Here is a 13,903-nt window from a genome sequence, read left to right as displayed (position 1 = left end):
GTGATGGAAAAGTTGCTAAAGTATCTCATAAAGCAGCAACCACTGTGGACTCTGCAACAATTCATACACCAAGTGATGAAGCAGTCAGAGGAAGGGTAAATAACTCTGGTCCAAACCTTCTCCCACTCAGCAAAATCCCCATGTCTGACACGCTCTGATATCAGCTACCCTAACCAAGCTGGCCCTGGTGGCTTTGCTTATGTCTTTTGAGAAAGTTGTTTAAGCTGCCCAGCGTCAGATTTGCTGGACCACCAGCTGAGGCAGGAGCAGACTGGAGCAGAAGCAGGAGCAAGGGCAGGCTGTCGGGAATGCTCCCATCTAGCTAGTGATGTTGAACTGAGCGGAGAGGATGCTTCCCTTAGGTGCCTATATGCCTGACTTGGGTCACCTGAGTGGGTCATGCCCTGTGAATTAGCTACACCCTGGTTGAATAGTGTGGGGCCTATCACAAGACCAGCAGGTAATTGCCTCTCATGACTCATCACATCCTTTGGCTCAGGAATGACTCATCAGGTTTAAGCAGGCTCAGGTTTAGAGGAAACTCCAGTTTAGGCAGGCTCAGGCTCAGAAGTATCACACCCAACTTCAGTGTGCTGTCTACATGGCTCAATATCTGACTGGTAATGCTTGAACTGGAACTATCCTGTGTTAATATTTGTGACCAACTAAGACACCATCTTGTCCATTTGGTCATCAGAATTGTTGAACTCAGATTGGACAGGAAATCATCCAAACCCTGCAGGACTGATCAGTGACTATATAACTTATACTGGCATTCAAACAAGGCAGAAGGGTGCTCTGGCCTAATGGCAGCTGAAATGATAATTCTGTAAAACATGTTGTAGAAACCAGAGCTTTTGAGTGTATAGGCAGATTTAGCATCCCTGCACTAATGGATATCCTACATTTCATCATGCAATGTATGGATGCCAACTAAATTCACTGGTAGAGGGTTATGGGATACTTGGGGAGTCTATTGCCTCTATGGGAACCCAGAATGATGGACAGTTACAGAAGACTGTGTAGGGACTTTAGATACCAAAGGCTTGTGTTTCAAGGCAGACAATTCCATGGAGAACGCCAAAGCTTTCTCAGGTGGAGTCTGTCCTACAGTTGCTGTGAATCCAGCTGAAAACACCTCCATCTGTAGGCCATTTTGCAAGGTTCGGGTTCAGGGGCTTTCTGAATATCCACACAGATTCATTGTTTTTCCAGAACTAGAACCCATGGGACTTGTGTACTTACATGAATTTGATTTGCTCATGAGGCCTGTCCTCACAAACCCAGGTTGAACTCAAAATGCGGGTTTTTTTTGCAGCCTCTTGACGTTCACGGATATCCAGAAAAAGCGCAAATTAAAAAAAAGTCACCAAAAGTGTTTTGAAGGAACAATAATTGATTAGGAAGTGCACATTGAGCTTGAAACAATGCTGATATTCAGTATGTTGAAAGTGAAGCAAATTTTTTTGCATAGTTCTAGAGACTATGCTCAGCTGCCGTGAGTTAGTGGGGAGGTGGCCAATGCTTAGTGGATAGCCCAGTGCTCTCATTTTATATTGCAGGATGATATTTTGTGTCAGCTCATCAAAGAACTATTCACTGGAGGATGGGAGGAGATCATTTGACTTCTGCTAGACTCTCAGATAGTCTAAAAGGAATTACTTTGTCTGGAACACTCCATGTGCTCTTCAGGCTACAATGCCAGTATAATAAAGGGAGACAGAAACTACAGCTTTGTGTATTGGGCCAGATATACATCCACAGATCACAGACTCCTTCCTGCTTGTCCTGTGCAGTATGTCTGATATCTACCAGAAGGACGTACAACTGGCTGGGAGAGGATTACTTTTCTACTTGTTAGAACGCAAGACTGAGAGCCAGGACAGCACACCTCTGCTCCTGGCTCTGCTACAGACTTGAGCAACCCACTTAACTTCCCTGAATCTCAGTTTCTCCAGCTGTAAAATGGAGATAATGTCATAAACCTCACAGGCTTAACTCATTACTTGCAAAGCACTGTGAAATCATTAAGTGGAAGGAGATATGCAGAACTTTAAGTGGAAAAGTTTTGCGGTCTGTAATGCAACACATCTTTTCACTTGTCATAAAGACAAAATGCTACAAGTGTCTCAGTCTAGGTTACAGACATCTTCTCTTACAGCTCTCTTGTCTGCTGTTGGCATTTTTCCATGAACATGCAGAAGATGGCACCATTTCTGTTGAGCCTTTAGACATCAGTTTTATAAAGGAGCTTGTTGCATGTCAACTGTCCCATTAAAACAGACTAGATGTCATACAAATATGGTCCTTAATTATGCAGATGAAGCTCTCAAAGAATTAGAGGGGATAGGGACTAGGGAAAACCAAGGCTTAGATCAGGTCAGGCCTGAGATAGCAGCGGAGGGGGATGCAGGACCAGGGAGTAAACTGAGATGGAAAGTCAACAAGGAAAGGTTGGAGATCACGGTGTTTAAGAAGGAGCCAGGGAAAAGAAGTCTAAACAAGTCAGTTCCAGTGGATCTGGGATATGTGTTATGAAACTAGAGGCAGGCAGGAGAACAGCCATAAAAGCCTTGACTGTTGAGAGAGACAGTGTGAGGATTTACATTGAAGTGTATATTTTTTGTTCTGCCTCACTGGGCCTTTGATTTTCTGTGAAATTATGTTTCTTTAGACACACTGCACCAAATTAATCTGTAGTGCAACATCTCTGACTTCATTAGAGTTACACCAGAGATAAATGTAGTCTTTTTTTTTTTTTTTTTTTTTTTAAAGTATCTTGGCAATAAAAGCCTGAGAAAGAAGTCTCTGCAAGGCCTGGATGTTGAGCTGTAGCTGGCAACTGTACAAATTTACAGAAGATTTCTACTGTTTGTACACCCAAAGTCTACAAACATAATAGATAGTATTGGGCACTGGATGAAAATTATTGATAATTGGCTTGAAAAAATATAACCTTGAAAAAGGAAGTAAAAACCTTGAAAATGATAAATAAATACAGGAAAGGGCGTATTTTAAAGGTATTTAGGTGCCTAGCTCCCACTGAAATGTAAGTGTTTAAATACCTTTCAAAATCTGGCCCTAAACTCATAGGTAATTCTGAAAGGTGTCCTTAATATCCAAGTTAGTACAGGCCTGTCAGATAGTTTTCAACTGTGTTGTGTAATAATCAATAAAGCAAGTAAGAGGACAGTGCTAGAGAAGGACAATCCAAAGCTAGAGAAACAATTTTCCTTAAACCCCACAATGTGGTATCATAGAAATTCACTCAACATGGAAGAAAAACAAAGAATGCTTTAGCCTAGCAAATCAGTGAGTTATTTTTCACCTGCCAAAGTACCTTCAGCGCTGTCTATTTAATGGAGGCTGTCTTTAATACAAAAGTATACTTGTTTCCAAAATGAAGGTGGATTTTGCCATGCCAGAGAACAAGTAAAACAAATACATGTTGGTCTATAGCTCCTGTATTTTCAAAGTGACTTGTGGGGAGATAGCCGAAGGCCTCTTTTTAAAGATACTGGGAATTAAGGCTACAATCTTTCGCAAATCTTTGAAAATGTCCGCCTAGGGATGAGAGTTTCCAAGGCACAATATCTTCTGCTTCCTTTTGTGGTTTTGGGGATGACAGAGACCTTACTATGCAAACAGTCCCAGTTAAGGTTATTTTCAATGTGAGGTCTGGAAACATCCTTTTTAAAAATGGAAGCTTAGAATCAGGAGAATAATTCTGCAGAATGGGATGAATTCACAGCAAATGCAACAGTAACTGAATTGCCTACACATGGATCCCTGATTGTAGTTCAAACGATATGTTTTTGCCTTGTCTAAGTCAGGCTGATTCCTCAGAGGAGTGAACCTATTTGACTATCTTTCTTGAAAACAAAACTTGTAGTAGCAATTCAAAGTTAAGATCCTACCCTACCCTTTATGTCAAATAAATGTTCCTGCCTTTCCTTGGCACTGCTTCTGTGAACTTTCTGTCCCACCACCTAGGAGTTTCTCCGCATCTTGCCCTTCTGTAGTATGTTTAGAATATTTGATTTTCCTTCAAAGAAGTCTTCAGTTTTCCCCCTCAAAATGGACTGTGGTTAGAGAGTCCACACTGAGGACAGATGAGAATTGATTGATGAACGACAAGCACACTTGACGGGTGCTTGAAGCCTGGGAAATAAGTGATCTGCTCACAGATTTCTTTTTCCTTTTCTCTTTGTTCTGGCATGGAGGCTTAACTCAATCTTTTCTGGCCTGGTTTTTACAATTTGCTGCGTTTGATGTTTTCAAGTAACACCCAACTGTGCAAATTTTAGGTAGCGACAGAATTCTTTTTTTTTTTTTTTGGTCAGGTGTCGAGAGTTTGCTACTAGAAAAGGAAGTATATGACAAACTTATCCTCTTTTGGCATAAAACCATGCACAAGGCGAACAAGGGGCACCAAAGTAACTCAGTCACTCATCTACTGCAGTGTCACTGGGGACCAGTGGCCATCAAGGAGAGATGTGAGGCCACAATTCCATACACTAACTGTGATCTGTCTCTTACCGTATCATTGCTGCTAAGGTTTCTCTCTTCAAGTGACTGACTGTTTTGAATTATTTTTCCCGGATGGATTAGTTTACATTTTTCCCATGCTGAATTTCACTTTATTTTCTGCCCATGTTTCTAACTTCTCTAGGTCCCCTTTTATTATTTTTCTGTCTTTCTTAGTGTTCACAACTCCTCCCAATTTATCATCTGTGAAACATCTGCACATACAGTTATCTTGCCGTTAACCCCTTCCTGCAGCCATTAGTAAAGTTATGTAATGAATCTGAATCCAACCTTGATTCCTGCTGTACGCCATCTAGACAAGTTGCTCCAACTGAACACTTTGCCCTTTAATGTTACATTTAATCATGTTATGTTTAAATTAAGGAGGTTATGATTTTATTAGGGTAGTTGGGAAAGGAAATCTGAAAAACACCTTTTCATTCAGGCCTTAGGCAAAACTATCTTATACTAGCTGTTGCTTCTTTTATAAACTGAATTTAAAGGCACACTTTAAACACGTTTTCACTTGTAGACTAGAGAAACCAAGGATTGTGATATCTCATTTATTAGTCAGGAAAGACATGTGGTTGAACATTTTTCCATGTCAAATTAGTTTCTGGGGCTGCTGTCCTGCAGAAGTGTCAGAGGCTGCTGGTGCCATAGGTGCTGGAACTAGGGGTGCTGGGGATGCTGCTGCACCCCCTGGCTTGAAGTATACAGGATTTACAGTTTGGTTCAATGGCTATCAGCACCTCCACTATGCACAGTGTTCCAGCACCCTTGGCTGGTGCAGCAGTAATTCCTAACTCCACACTAGCTGTCTTCCTGCTACAACCATCTAACCTGCTCCCCTTTCCTTTTCCTTATTTCTTTTCCATCATGGTTGGCTCTTGGCTTGTCCATGGCATGACTTGCCTGAAGTCCACGGATAGATTTGTTCTCCTCTAGTTATTCGTGACTCTTTGAGGTGCTGCAACTTCAGATGAGTATTTAAGTGCAAGTGGAGATCAAATGGGCTCCATGCATACATTTGTTTCAGAGGCACTTAAATAATCTCTGCCTCGCCAAAAGCCCCATGAGTTTTTGTTCTCATGTCTCCTGGGATTTGGAGAGAGAGGCTCATGTCCCCTCACTTCCATTGGTAAAATAAATAAACACTGACAAAAGAAGCCACCCCGTTGTGGTGAATGGGAGGAGTTCACATCTCCCATAGTTATTGTTTCAGGTTCTGTCTGCCATAAATTCAACACAGCATTGCTGTGCATGTGGTTCATGTTTGAAATTTTTTCTTTGCAATTGTAGGTACTAGAACTTTTTAAAAATGTAAAATGTGATCTATGATTACCGTAGTTGTGCAGTGAGTGGAAGTGCCCCCCTTGGAGCCCCACCCAGATCTTCCATTGGGCCACATTCCAAAAGTCATGGGTCATGGGCACATGGGTTAAGAATGTTTTTTCCTAATGGGAATAGATGCTGCCACGTCTATTCATGATGGGCCTGATTCTCCTTTATTTTCAGACACAAAAGGGTCTTAAAGTTGGCCTAATTTGCATTTATACGCACTTTAAGACCCCTTTATACTGCCAGAGTGGTGTATATTTCTCTATGATTTCTCCCATTAAGACCTATAGGAGTATTCCTGAATGTAACATAAGTCTCAACAAGAGTAAGGGTATTGGATTCTGGTGCTCTGAAAATAATAGTTTGTGATGTTATTTAAGTCAATGGCTGGGGTGACCATCTTTCCCAAAGGGAAAATGGAACACTGCATGGGGCTAGTCCTCCCCCGCCCCTGTGCGGGGCTGACCCAAGATGCTCGTCCAAGCCCCCCAAGGCTCCCCCGCCAGGGAGCGGTCTTGAGCTCCCCTTCCCACACAGCGCTGGGGGCTGCTCACCCGAGCTTTCTCTCCCCCCCCGTGCAGGGCTAGCATTGCCGCTTGCCCCCCACCCTCTCCTCCACACCCCACTTTTTTTTTTTTAACAAAAGTGGGACAAACTGATCAAGTTGTCAGGAGCAATCGGGACAAATGCCTGTTTTTGCCAAAAAAGTCAGGACGGCCTTTTTAAGGGTTAAAAAATGGACTGCTCCAGCCAAAACGGGACATATGGTCACCCTATCAATGGCAGCCAATGTTAACGGCACTAATTTTGCATATAAAATGAAACAAACATGTTGGTTTAATGTTGGTTTTGTGTGTGTGGGGGGGGGACCACTTTAGTCATGTAGTTTCACTTGGTGCTTTTCTTTTTCTTTGTACAACAACAATGCAGTGATCTGTACATGACTCTTTCTCACATGGACATGGCATTACATGAGTAATGTAAAGTCACCATAAATTCATGCCAATAAAATCTTTATTCCGCACCACACCTCAATAGAATATGTGATGATGTGGTGTAGGATAAGGTTTTACTCGTGAGTTTGGGATGACCTCACCTTATTCACAGGTAACTGTATGTGTGTGAGAGAGTGTGTGTATTCTGTATTTATCCATCTTCAAGCTAGATGAATAATTTCTAGCAATACATTTGACGAGTTTCACTACTTTTGCTTTTTGTGAATTGTCCATTAATAGACCATTGTAATGAGGTGTTTGGGGGGCTGGGGGCAGTGTCCTTGTCGTCTTCCCCAAAAAGGGGGATGTAGCGATGCCTAGCCCTGCCCCTAGGCGGGAAGCGTCATGGTCTCGGCCCGCCTTGGGGCCTAGCTCTCAAGTGGGGTGTAGTAGGGAGACCTAGCCCACCCTCTCCATTGGTTCCTAGTCCAGGGACCTGTGAGAAGCAACACCAGCTGAGTTTGCCACACAGAGGATCCAAGTCTGCTTCCCTGGCCACTTCCTACCTACCAGCTTAGGACTGCTGCTTTCAATATGCATTCAGCTGATAAGCCAGGGTACTTTAAGATCATGCATTCCAACTGCACAGACCTTGGAAGGAGGGAAAAGTATAATGTAATGAATATTAGATACTTCTAAAAATTTCGTAATTAGCCTTTCTCCATATGATGTCCCATGTCAAAAATGGAATGTCTTCTGGTCTGCCAGGACAAGAAACAAATGTCTTATTACAATGGGAATGGGAATTCCTAGCTCCCCAGAGGTACAAAGCCTTCTTTTCATAACTTAGGGTTAGCAAGATAGGTGCTATAATATTTGTAATAGACTATTAACGTAGCATTCACTAAGATTGCCCTATTCATTGAGGGAATTACTGCAGGGGTGAGAGAGTGGCCGTTGAGTTCTTCAGCCTGTCTTTAATAATTAGAAATAATTTGAAACAAAATATTCCATACCATAGTTCTAAGAAGAAAAGGAGGACTTGTGGCATCTTAGAGACTAACCAATTTATTTGAGTATAAGCTTTTGTGAGCTACAGCTCACTTCATCGGATGTTCTAAGGACTCCTATATGTGGTTCATTTCAAAACCTAAGATTCCAGCTACTAATCTGTGACTATCGACATGTGCTGGATTTGAATTAATGACCAAAAGATAAAAGGCTTTATAGCCTATTACCAATTGCCCATGTAGTTCAGTCCACTACAGTGATAGTACTTATGAACAGCATGTTTCATTTTACCTCATGGGATGCCCTCATCAGAATCTTCTAATTCAGTGGTTCTCAACCAGGGATCTGGGGCCCTCTGGGGAGCCGTGAGCTGGTTTCAGGGGGCCGCCACTCATGGCTGGTGTTAGACTCACTAGGGCCCAGGGCAGAAAGCTGAAGCCTCGTCATGCAGGACTGCAGCCTGGGGTCCTGAGCTTCAGCAGCTGGGGCTGAAGCTGAAGCCTGAGCAACTTAGTCTCACGGTGCCCCTTGTGGCGTGGGCCCCTGGGCAATTGCCCTGCTTCCTACCCCTTAATGCCAGCCGTAGCTTTTATATGGATAAAAACAATTGTTGTGGTACGGGTGGGCCATGGCATTTTTATAGCATGTTGAGGGAGCCTCAGAATGGAAAGGATTGAGAACCCCTGTTCTAATTTAAGGCCATGGTTTTAAAAACCAGCCTCTCAACTTACACCCCTAAAAAACTATGGGTGCAGTGTTGTGGGAGCAGACAATGGCATGTAGGCGTCCAACTGCTCGAATGGTAAACTAGAAGTAAAAATGCAATAATTTGAAGCTGTAAATATATATAGGTACAAAATGGGCTGCCTAATTGAGAGCCCTTTTAAAAATGTCCTATAATATGTATATGAGCCCTTTATTTTGTTTTGACTTTCACTTTAGATTAGTGTTTGCTTTGGAATGAGTTTGGTAGGGTAGTTCCTTCCTGTTCCCACAGTGGCTTCTATTTTCTACCCTTCCATTTATGCTGCTAGCGATATGTAACATGAGGTTGTTATTCAAGTTGTTTTGTTTTGTTTCTTCTGCAAATCAAATTTAATTGCAGTAGAACTCTGGACTAGAAAGACTACAGACATTATTCTCATGGTCCCTTTATATCATCCTGGCAGTGTAAAAGGCCCTTGTAGTTGATTGAAATTCCACTGACAAATTAAGGCATAGCAAAAATGAGAATCTTGCCCCAAACTTTTATTTCCACATCAGCATTCCAAGAAATATAGGTGTTTGAGGCTCATCCTTCATTTGCAATAATGAAATTTCTCACAGTGCAGAGCAGCTGGGTTTTTCTTCCCATTGTTCCAAGTTTCCATCTTCATTTGGGCGGCAGATGGGTCTTCAGAGTTCCCATTTGTGGAACTCCCTCCCTACAGGTGTCTGTCACACTTTCTGCCTGCTTGTATTCAAGGCTTTGGTGTAAGGCCTTTCAGTTCATGCCCAGCATTTCCTTGACCATTTTAACTTTCCCTCCTTATTGCCTTTTTTTATGGAATTATATATTTGTCTTTCTCATTTTTAGTTGATGGTATCACTGGTCTGTTGTTCTGGGACTGTTTTAATTTATATATTTCTGTTTAGTATCCCAGATGTGTTTATGATGGGTGCTTTATACAATTTTTTAATACATCTCTTCCCAAAGATAGGAGAAATTCAAGAAGAGTTCTGTGCCCTCTATACTTCTCTCTAATAGGGCGATTATCTGTGTGCCTTTGATTTGTACAAAGGTTATTTCTTATTCTCATCTATAGCATATAGTGGATAGCTCTTTATCGTATATTTGGGGCAAACCATGGAGCCCTTTCTCAGGGAAAACTCCCACTGACGTCAATGAGAGTTTCGCCCGAGTAAGGACTCCAGGATTTGGCTCTTTGTTTTCGGGATGGGAATTCTCATTTTCCACTCTGAGCATTCATTTGGCCTCACAGTACCTTGGCTCACATGGTTTTCAATAAGTGTCTGGCAGCTGTATTGGCCCACCTCCAGCATCATGGGATTCATATTTATCCCTACATGGACATTTGGCCTTCCTCAAGTCATCAGAACTATTTCTAGTTTATTGTCCTACCTCTAAAAGTCTTCCCACTTTCAGACAAAGAACTTGATTCTGAATCACACTCGTTTTACAATAGTGTAACTCCACTGACTTCAGTGGAGTTATTCCTGCTTTACATCAGTGTAAATGTTATCAGAATCAGGCTCAAATCTCTAAATGCATGGTATGTGTTGTTTGATGTAAAGGGCTTGTAAATATATACACACACACACACACACACACTTATTCCAGAAGGTTTTAAGGTCCATTCTATCAGGGATAAGGCAGCTTTGAAAGATTGTATAAAGATATATTAGATTTCCAATCCAGGTGTGGATGCGTGGAATGCAGATGCAGAGACACTGAAAAGTTTTACTTGAACTACAAATGGTTTAATAGCAAAAATAGATATAACAGTTATTAACAAAATAACGTACAAACAAAAAAGAATATTGTTGGGGTTCAAACCAGTCTCTGGAATTCAGTCTTAACTTTAGCATGCATATATATGTATATATATATACACACACACACACTCACGCTCAATGTCATCAGGATAAAGCGTGGCTTATTTTCTGGGGATCGTACAGACCAGTAAGGAGCTGTGTCATTGCCTGCCTTGTAACCTTGGGTGCCTTAATGCTTTGCTGGCTCAGATTCCTGACCCCCAGAGCCTACCCACAAGCACAAAGTCTCACCCTGGCTTCCACCAGCCTTGTTACTCCTTGCAATTTCAGGGTGACTCTAACAGCCCTTCCAGTCCTGAGTCTCCCCAAATCCATCCTTCCCGAGTTCTTAACTACCAGACACTCAGACTTTTCCCTTCTGTTTTGTCAGCCCCTTCAATACCAGTTCACTTTGGCACACGCACGCCACACAGTTTGCACAACAGAGACCTGCTTGGGGAAAAATAGACAAAAGGTTTATTTAATAGAAAAGCCACAGCTTCAAAGATAAAATTGTAGGGGAGAGCAAAAATATACAAGTTAAACAGTAAATAAACATAAAGACACAACCTTGGGCTTTACAGTTCTGTATTAGATAAAATTACTTTTCTAATACAAGTTACCTATTGCCTTTGAACAGTTTCCCAGTATACACCTAACTCTGATGGTGGTGGAGAGAGATCCAGTGTTTCATGGATAATTTACTGCCTAGGGACTTTCCCTCATTTACTGGATGCCTTTCACTTCAAACCCCTTCTATTTAAAGAGGGTTTGCAGGTTCTTTTCTTCAGTCACTATTGATATTCAAAGTGGAGAAATCTCCAGTTGTCTCAATGTCTCTCCATTGACTTAAATGGCCCATCATTGACTTTTCCTAGGTTGTGCTATGGATTGTTACTTGAGTCCGATTTTGTATAAATACCTGGCTTGGGAGATACTTTTCTCTGTCTGATCACTCACTGACCTGCTGTGAGGTAGAGCTGGAGTTTTTAAGCAGTTTTCTATATGCACAAATACATAAATTCATAACCACAGCTTGTATATCCCTCTTATAATAATTAAGAATGTTAAACACTTTCATAAAAGACCTTACTTGACCTACTTCTATAGCACAGCAACATTGTATACAATCAGTTAATACAGCTGCTTATTCTTTGGAGTTCAAAACCTGTTCTCCGTTTGGGGTGTCTGGACCCTGACTGTTACCATGGGCAAGTAGGATTTTGTGAGCAGGCTGGAAAAATTTTTTTTAACAATTTTACAAGGCTTAATGGCATTGCTAGGGGGCACTGTACCCCCTAAAATGGGCATAACTGGATAGAACATGCAAATTGTCAGAGGGGATGCTGTTGTGGAGAATGCACACTGCACATTTTAGCGGTAAATATTGGTATGTTTTGGGGGTTTTTTTTAAGTGCTGCACACCTTCCCTCTAGCATCAAGGAAGGTGTTTAGCCTGACATTGCTCTCTGCAAGAGTAATGCCTCTAGCACTCACCACTCAGACCCTACACTTTTGCATTCACTGCACTGTGTTGCTGGTGGGAAATGCCAGTACTTAGCTCTAAAGTATAAGCTGGTATATTAAAAAAGGGTCTAAAGGATCCAACCAGCTCTAAACTTCTTTGAGCCTCACCCCACAAAATAGTTGAAAATTTTTCCTTTGAATCAAATCCCACAATTCCTTGCCAGCCACAAAAGACTGTGGAATGATTTTGAGGCCATTTTGTGGGTCAGGAGCCAAATATGATTGAGAGTTACTTGTCTAGATTACACTGTTTTCAAAGTTTGCTTATATACTGTAGTGTGAATTAGTCAATATGTACAGAATATTGTTTCTTTTCAGTACCCAGCTTTATGGAGAATATTTTTAACATGTTCTTTCTCCCTTTTCACCATCAAAAATGCACCAAGGAACATGTAAAGATTTGACTAAATTTTCCATTTAGATAAACCTATGAGTGTTTGATCTCAGTTCATTGTGTCTGTGTACCAATTGTGTTTCATGGTTGAACAACTGATGAGGAACTGTTTGAGGAACAACTGAGGAACAACTGATGAGGAACTATAAGGAACTTTGGGAGGAGGGATAGCTCAGTGGTTTGAGCATTGGCCTGCTAAACCCAGGGTTGTGAGTTCAATCCTTGAGGGGGCCATTTACGGATCTGGGGCAAAAACTGGGGATTGGCACTGCTTTGAGCAGGGGGTTGGACTAGATGACCTCCTGAGGTCCCTTCCAACCTTGATATTCTATGTCTCAATGTATTTGTGGTGCTTTTATACTCTGCAGATAATCAGCTTTTAAAACCTTTTGCCACAGACATGATTTTGTTTTGACTTGTTTCAGGAACATCCCAGACCAAAATATGAAACCAAAGTGCGACAGAAAAAACTCAAAAATGAAACCAATAAAAAGGATAATATAGATGAGGTAAGACGCATGGATTTACTTCCACTTTTCATTTGCATTTGGTTTGTGTTTTGTGAACATTTTTATGTCTGTCTCGGTTTGGCTCTGCTGATCAGTTTGCAGAATAGTCTCTTCTGTGCTGTTTGCCTCCTATTCAGCACTCTGAATGTTTTTAGGGCAATCATTGTGCTAGCCCTTTGTGAGGCATCCTGCCTAAGAGGGTGGAGAATGTGTAGTGCAGGGTCTACGGGGGCGGGGGTGGTGACTGATCATGATCAGTGATGGAATCAATGATCTGGAGTTTGAAACTGTTCCAGAAGGTGAAGTGTCCTGCAGTGGGGCACTCCCACAGCATATGTATGAATTTACCACTCTGCCCTTTCAGTGGTTGTCTGCTTAGCCCATTCCTCACTATACAAGGAAGGCTTACTTTGATACTTTTTATTACAGGTAGTATAAAAAAGGCGGGGGGAGGGATGGCAATATTTTCATTATTTTTTGAAATTTAAAATAAAAGCCAGAAAGAAATTTCACCAAAAAATCAACAGTTTTCCTCTTTTTAAAAATTGAAATTAAAAAACCTCAACCAGCTCTACTTTCTGCATATTCCAAACTGGATTATTGTGAAACTCTTTTTCGGTGAAACTTTAGATAGGGCTCAATCCTGCAAAATACCCATTGAATTACAATGGTGCAGGTTCAGGCATCTAGGGCAGTATTCAGAGGCCCGTTTCCTTAGCAGTCTGACTTGGAGCATATTACACACCACACTGGGTTCCCACTTTTTTCCAGGTACAATCCAAAATATTGCCTATGATCTACAAAGTCTTGTGTGTCATCTTCACTGCTACAGTTAGCTCGAGTTAATACACTTGAGTTACTGCACTTGAGCTAGCCTGGCTTAAGTGAGAGCAATCACACTTCAGAACAACACTAAATTGCACAGGCTGTTTTGATTAGCTGCACAGAGTGACTAGATTAGCTGCTGATGCTTTGTTGTAACTTGAGTTGTTGCATTCCCACCACATGACTAGCTGGAGGTTCAGCATCACTTGAGTTTCAACCCAGCCCCCTGATACCCTAGCTATCTTGAGCTTAAAGCACCAGTTAATTTGAGCTAGAAATTTTTGTATGTGGATGGGATT

At 41.6% G+C, this 13,903-nt stretch overlaps 1 protein-coding gene across 1 annotated transcript in view; it reads left to right on the top strand.

The window, feature by feature from the left end:
- ANO2 (anoctamin 2) overlaps nt 1-13,903 on the top strand; it is a 272,975-nt gene that overhangs the window by 139,888 nt on the left and 119,184 nt on the right. The window contains exon 14 of the mRNA XM_077807418.1: nt 12,696-12,779. Within this exon, the coding sequence (XP_077663544.1) occupies nt 12,696-12,779 (84 nt within the window). The remainder of the gene's footprint in view (nt 1-12,695; nt 12,780-13,903) is intronic.

The sequence above is a fragment of the Eretmochelys imbricata genome, chromosome 1, assembly GCF_965152235.1.
Source record: "Eretmochelys imbricata isolate rEreImb1 chromosome 1, rEreImb1.hap1, whole genome shotgun sequence".
Lineage (NCBI taxonomy): Eukaryota > Metazoa > Chordata > Testudines > Cheloniidae > Eretmochelys > Eretmochelys imbricata.
The sequence above is the reverse complement of the archived record's forward strand: the minus strand, read 5'-3'. Positions and strand labels throughout refer to the sequence as shown.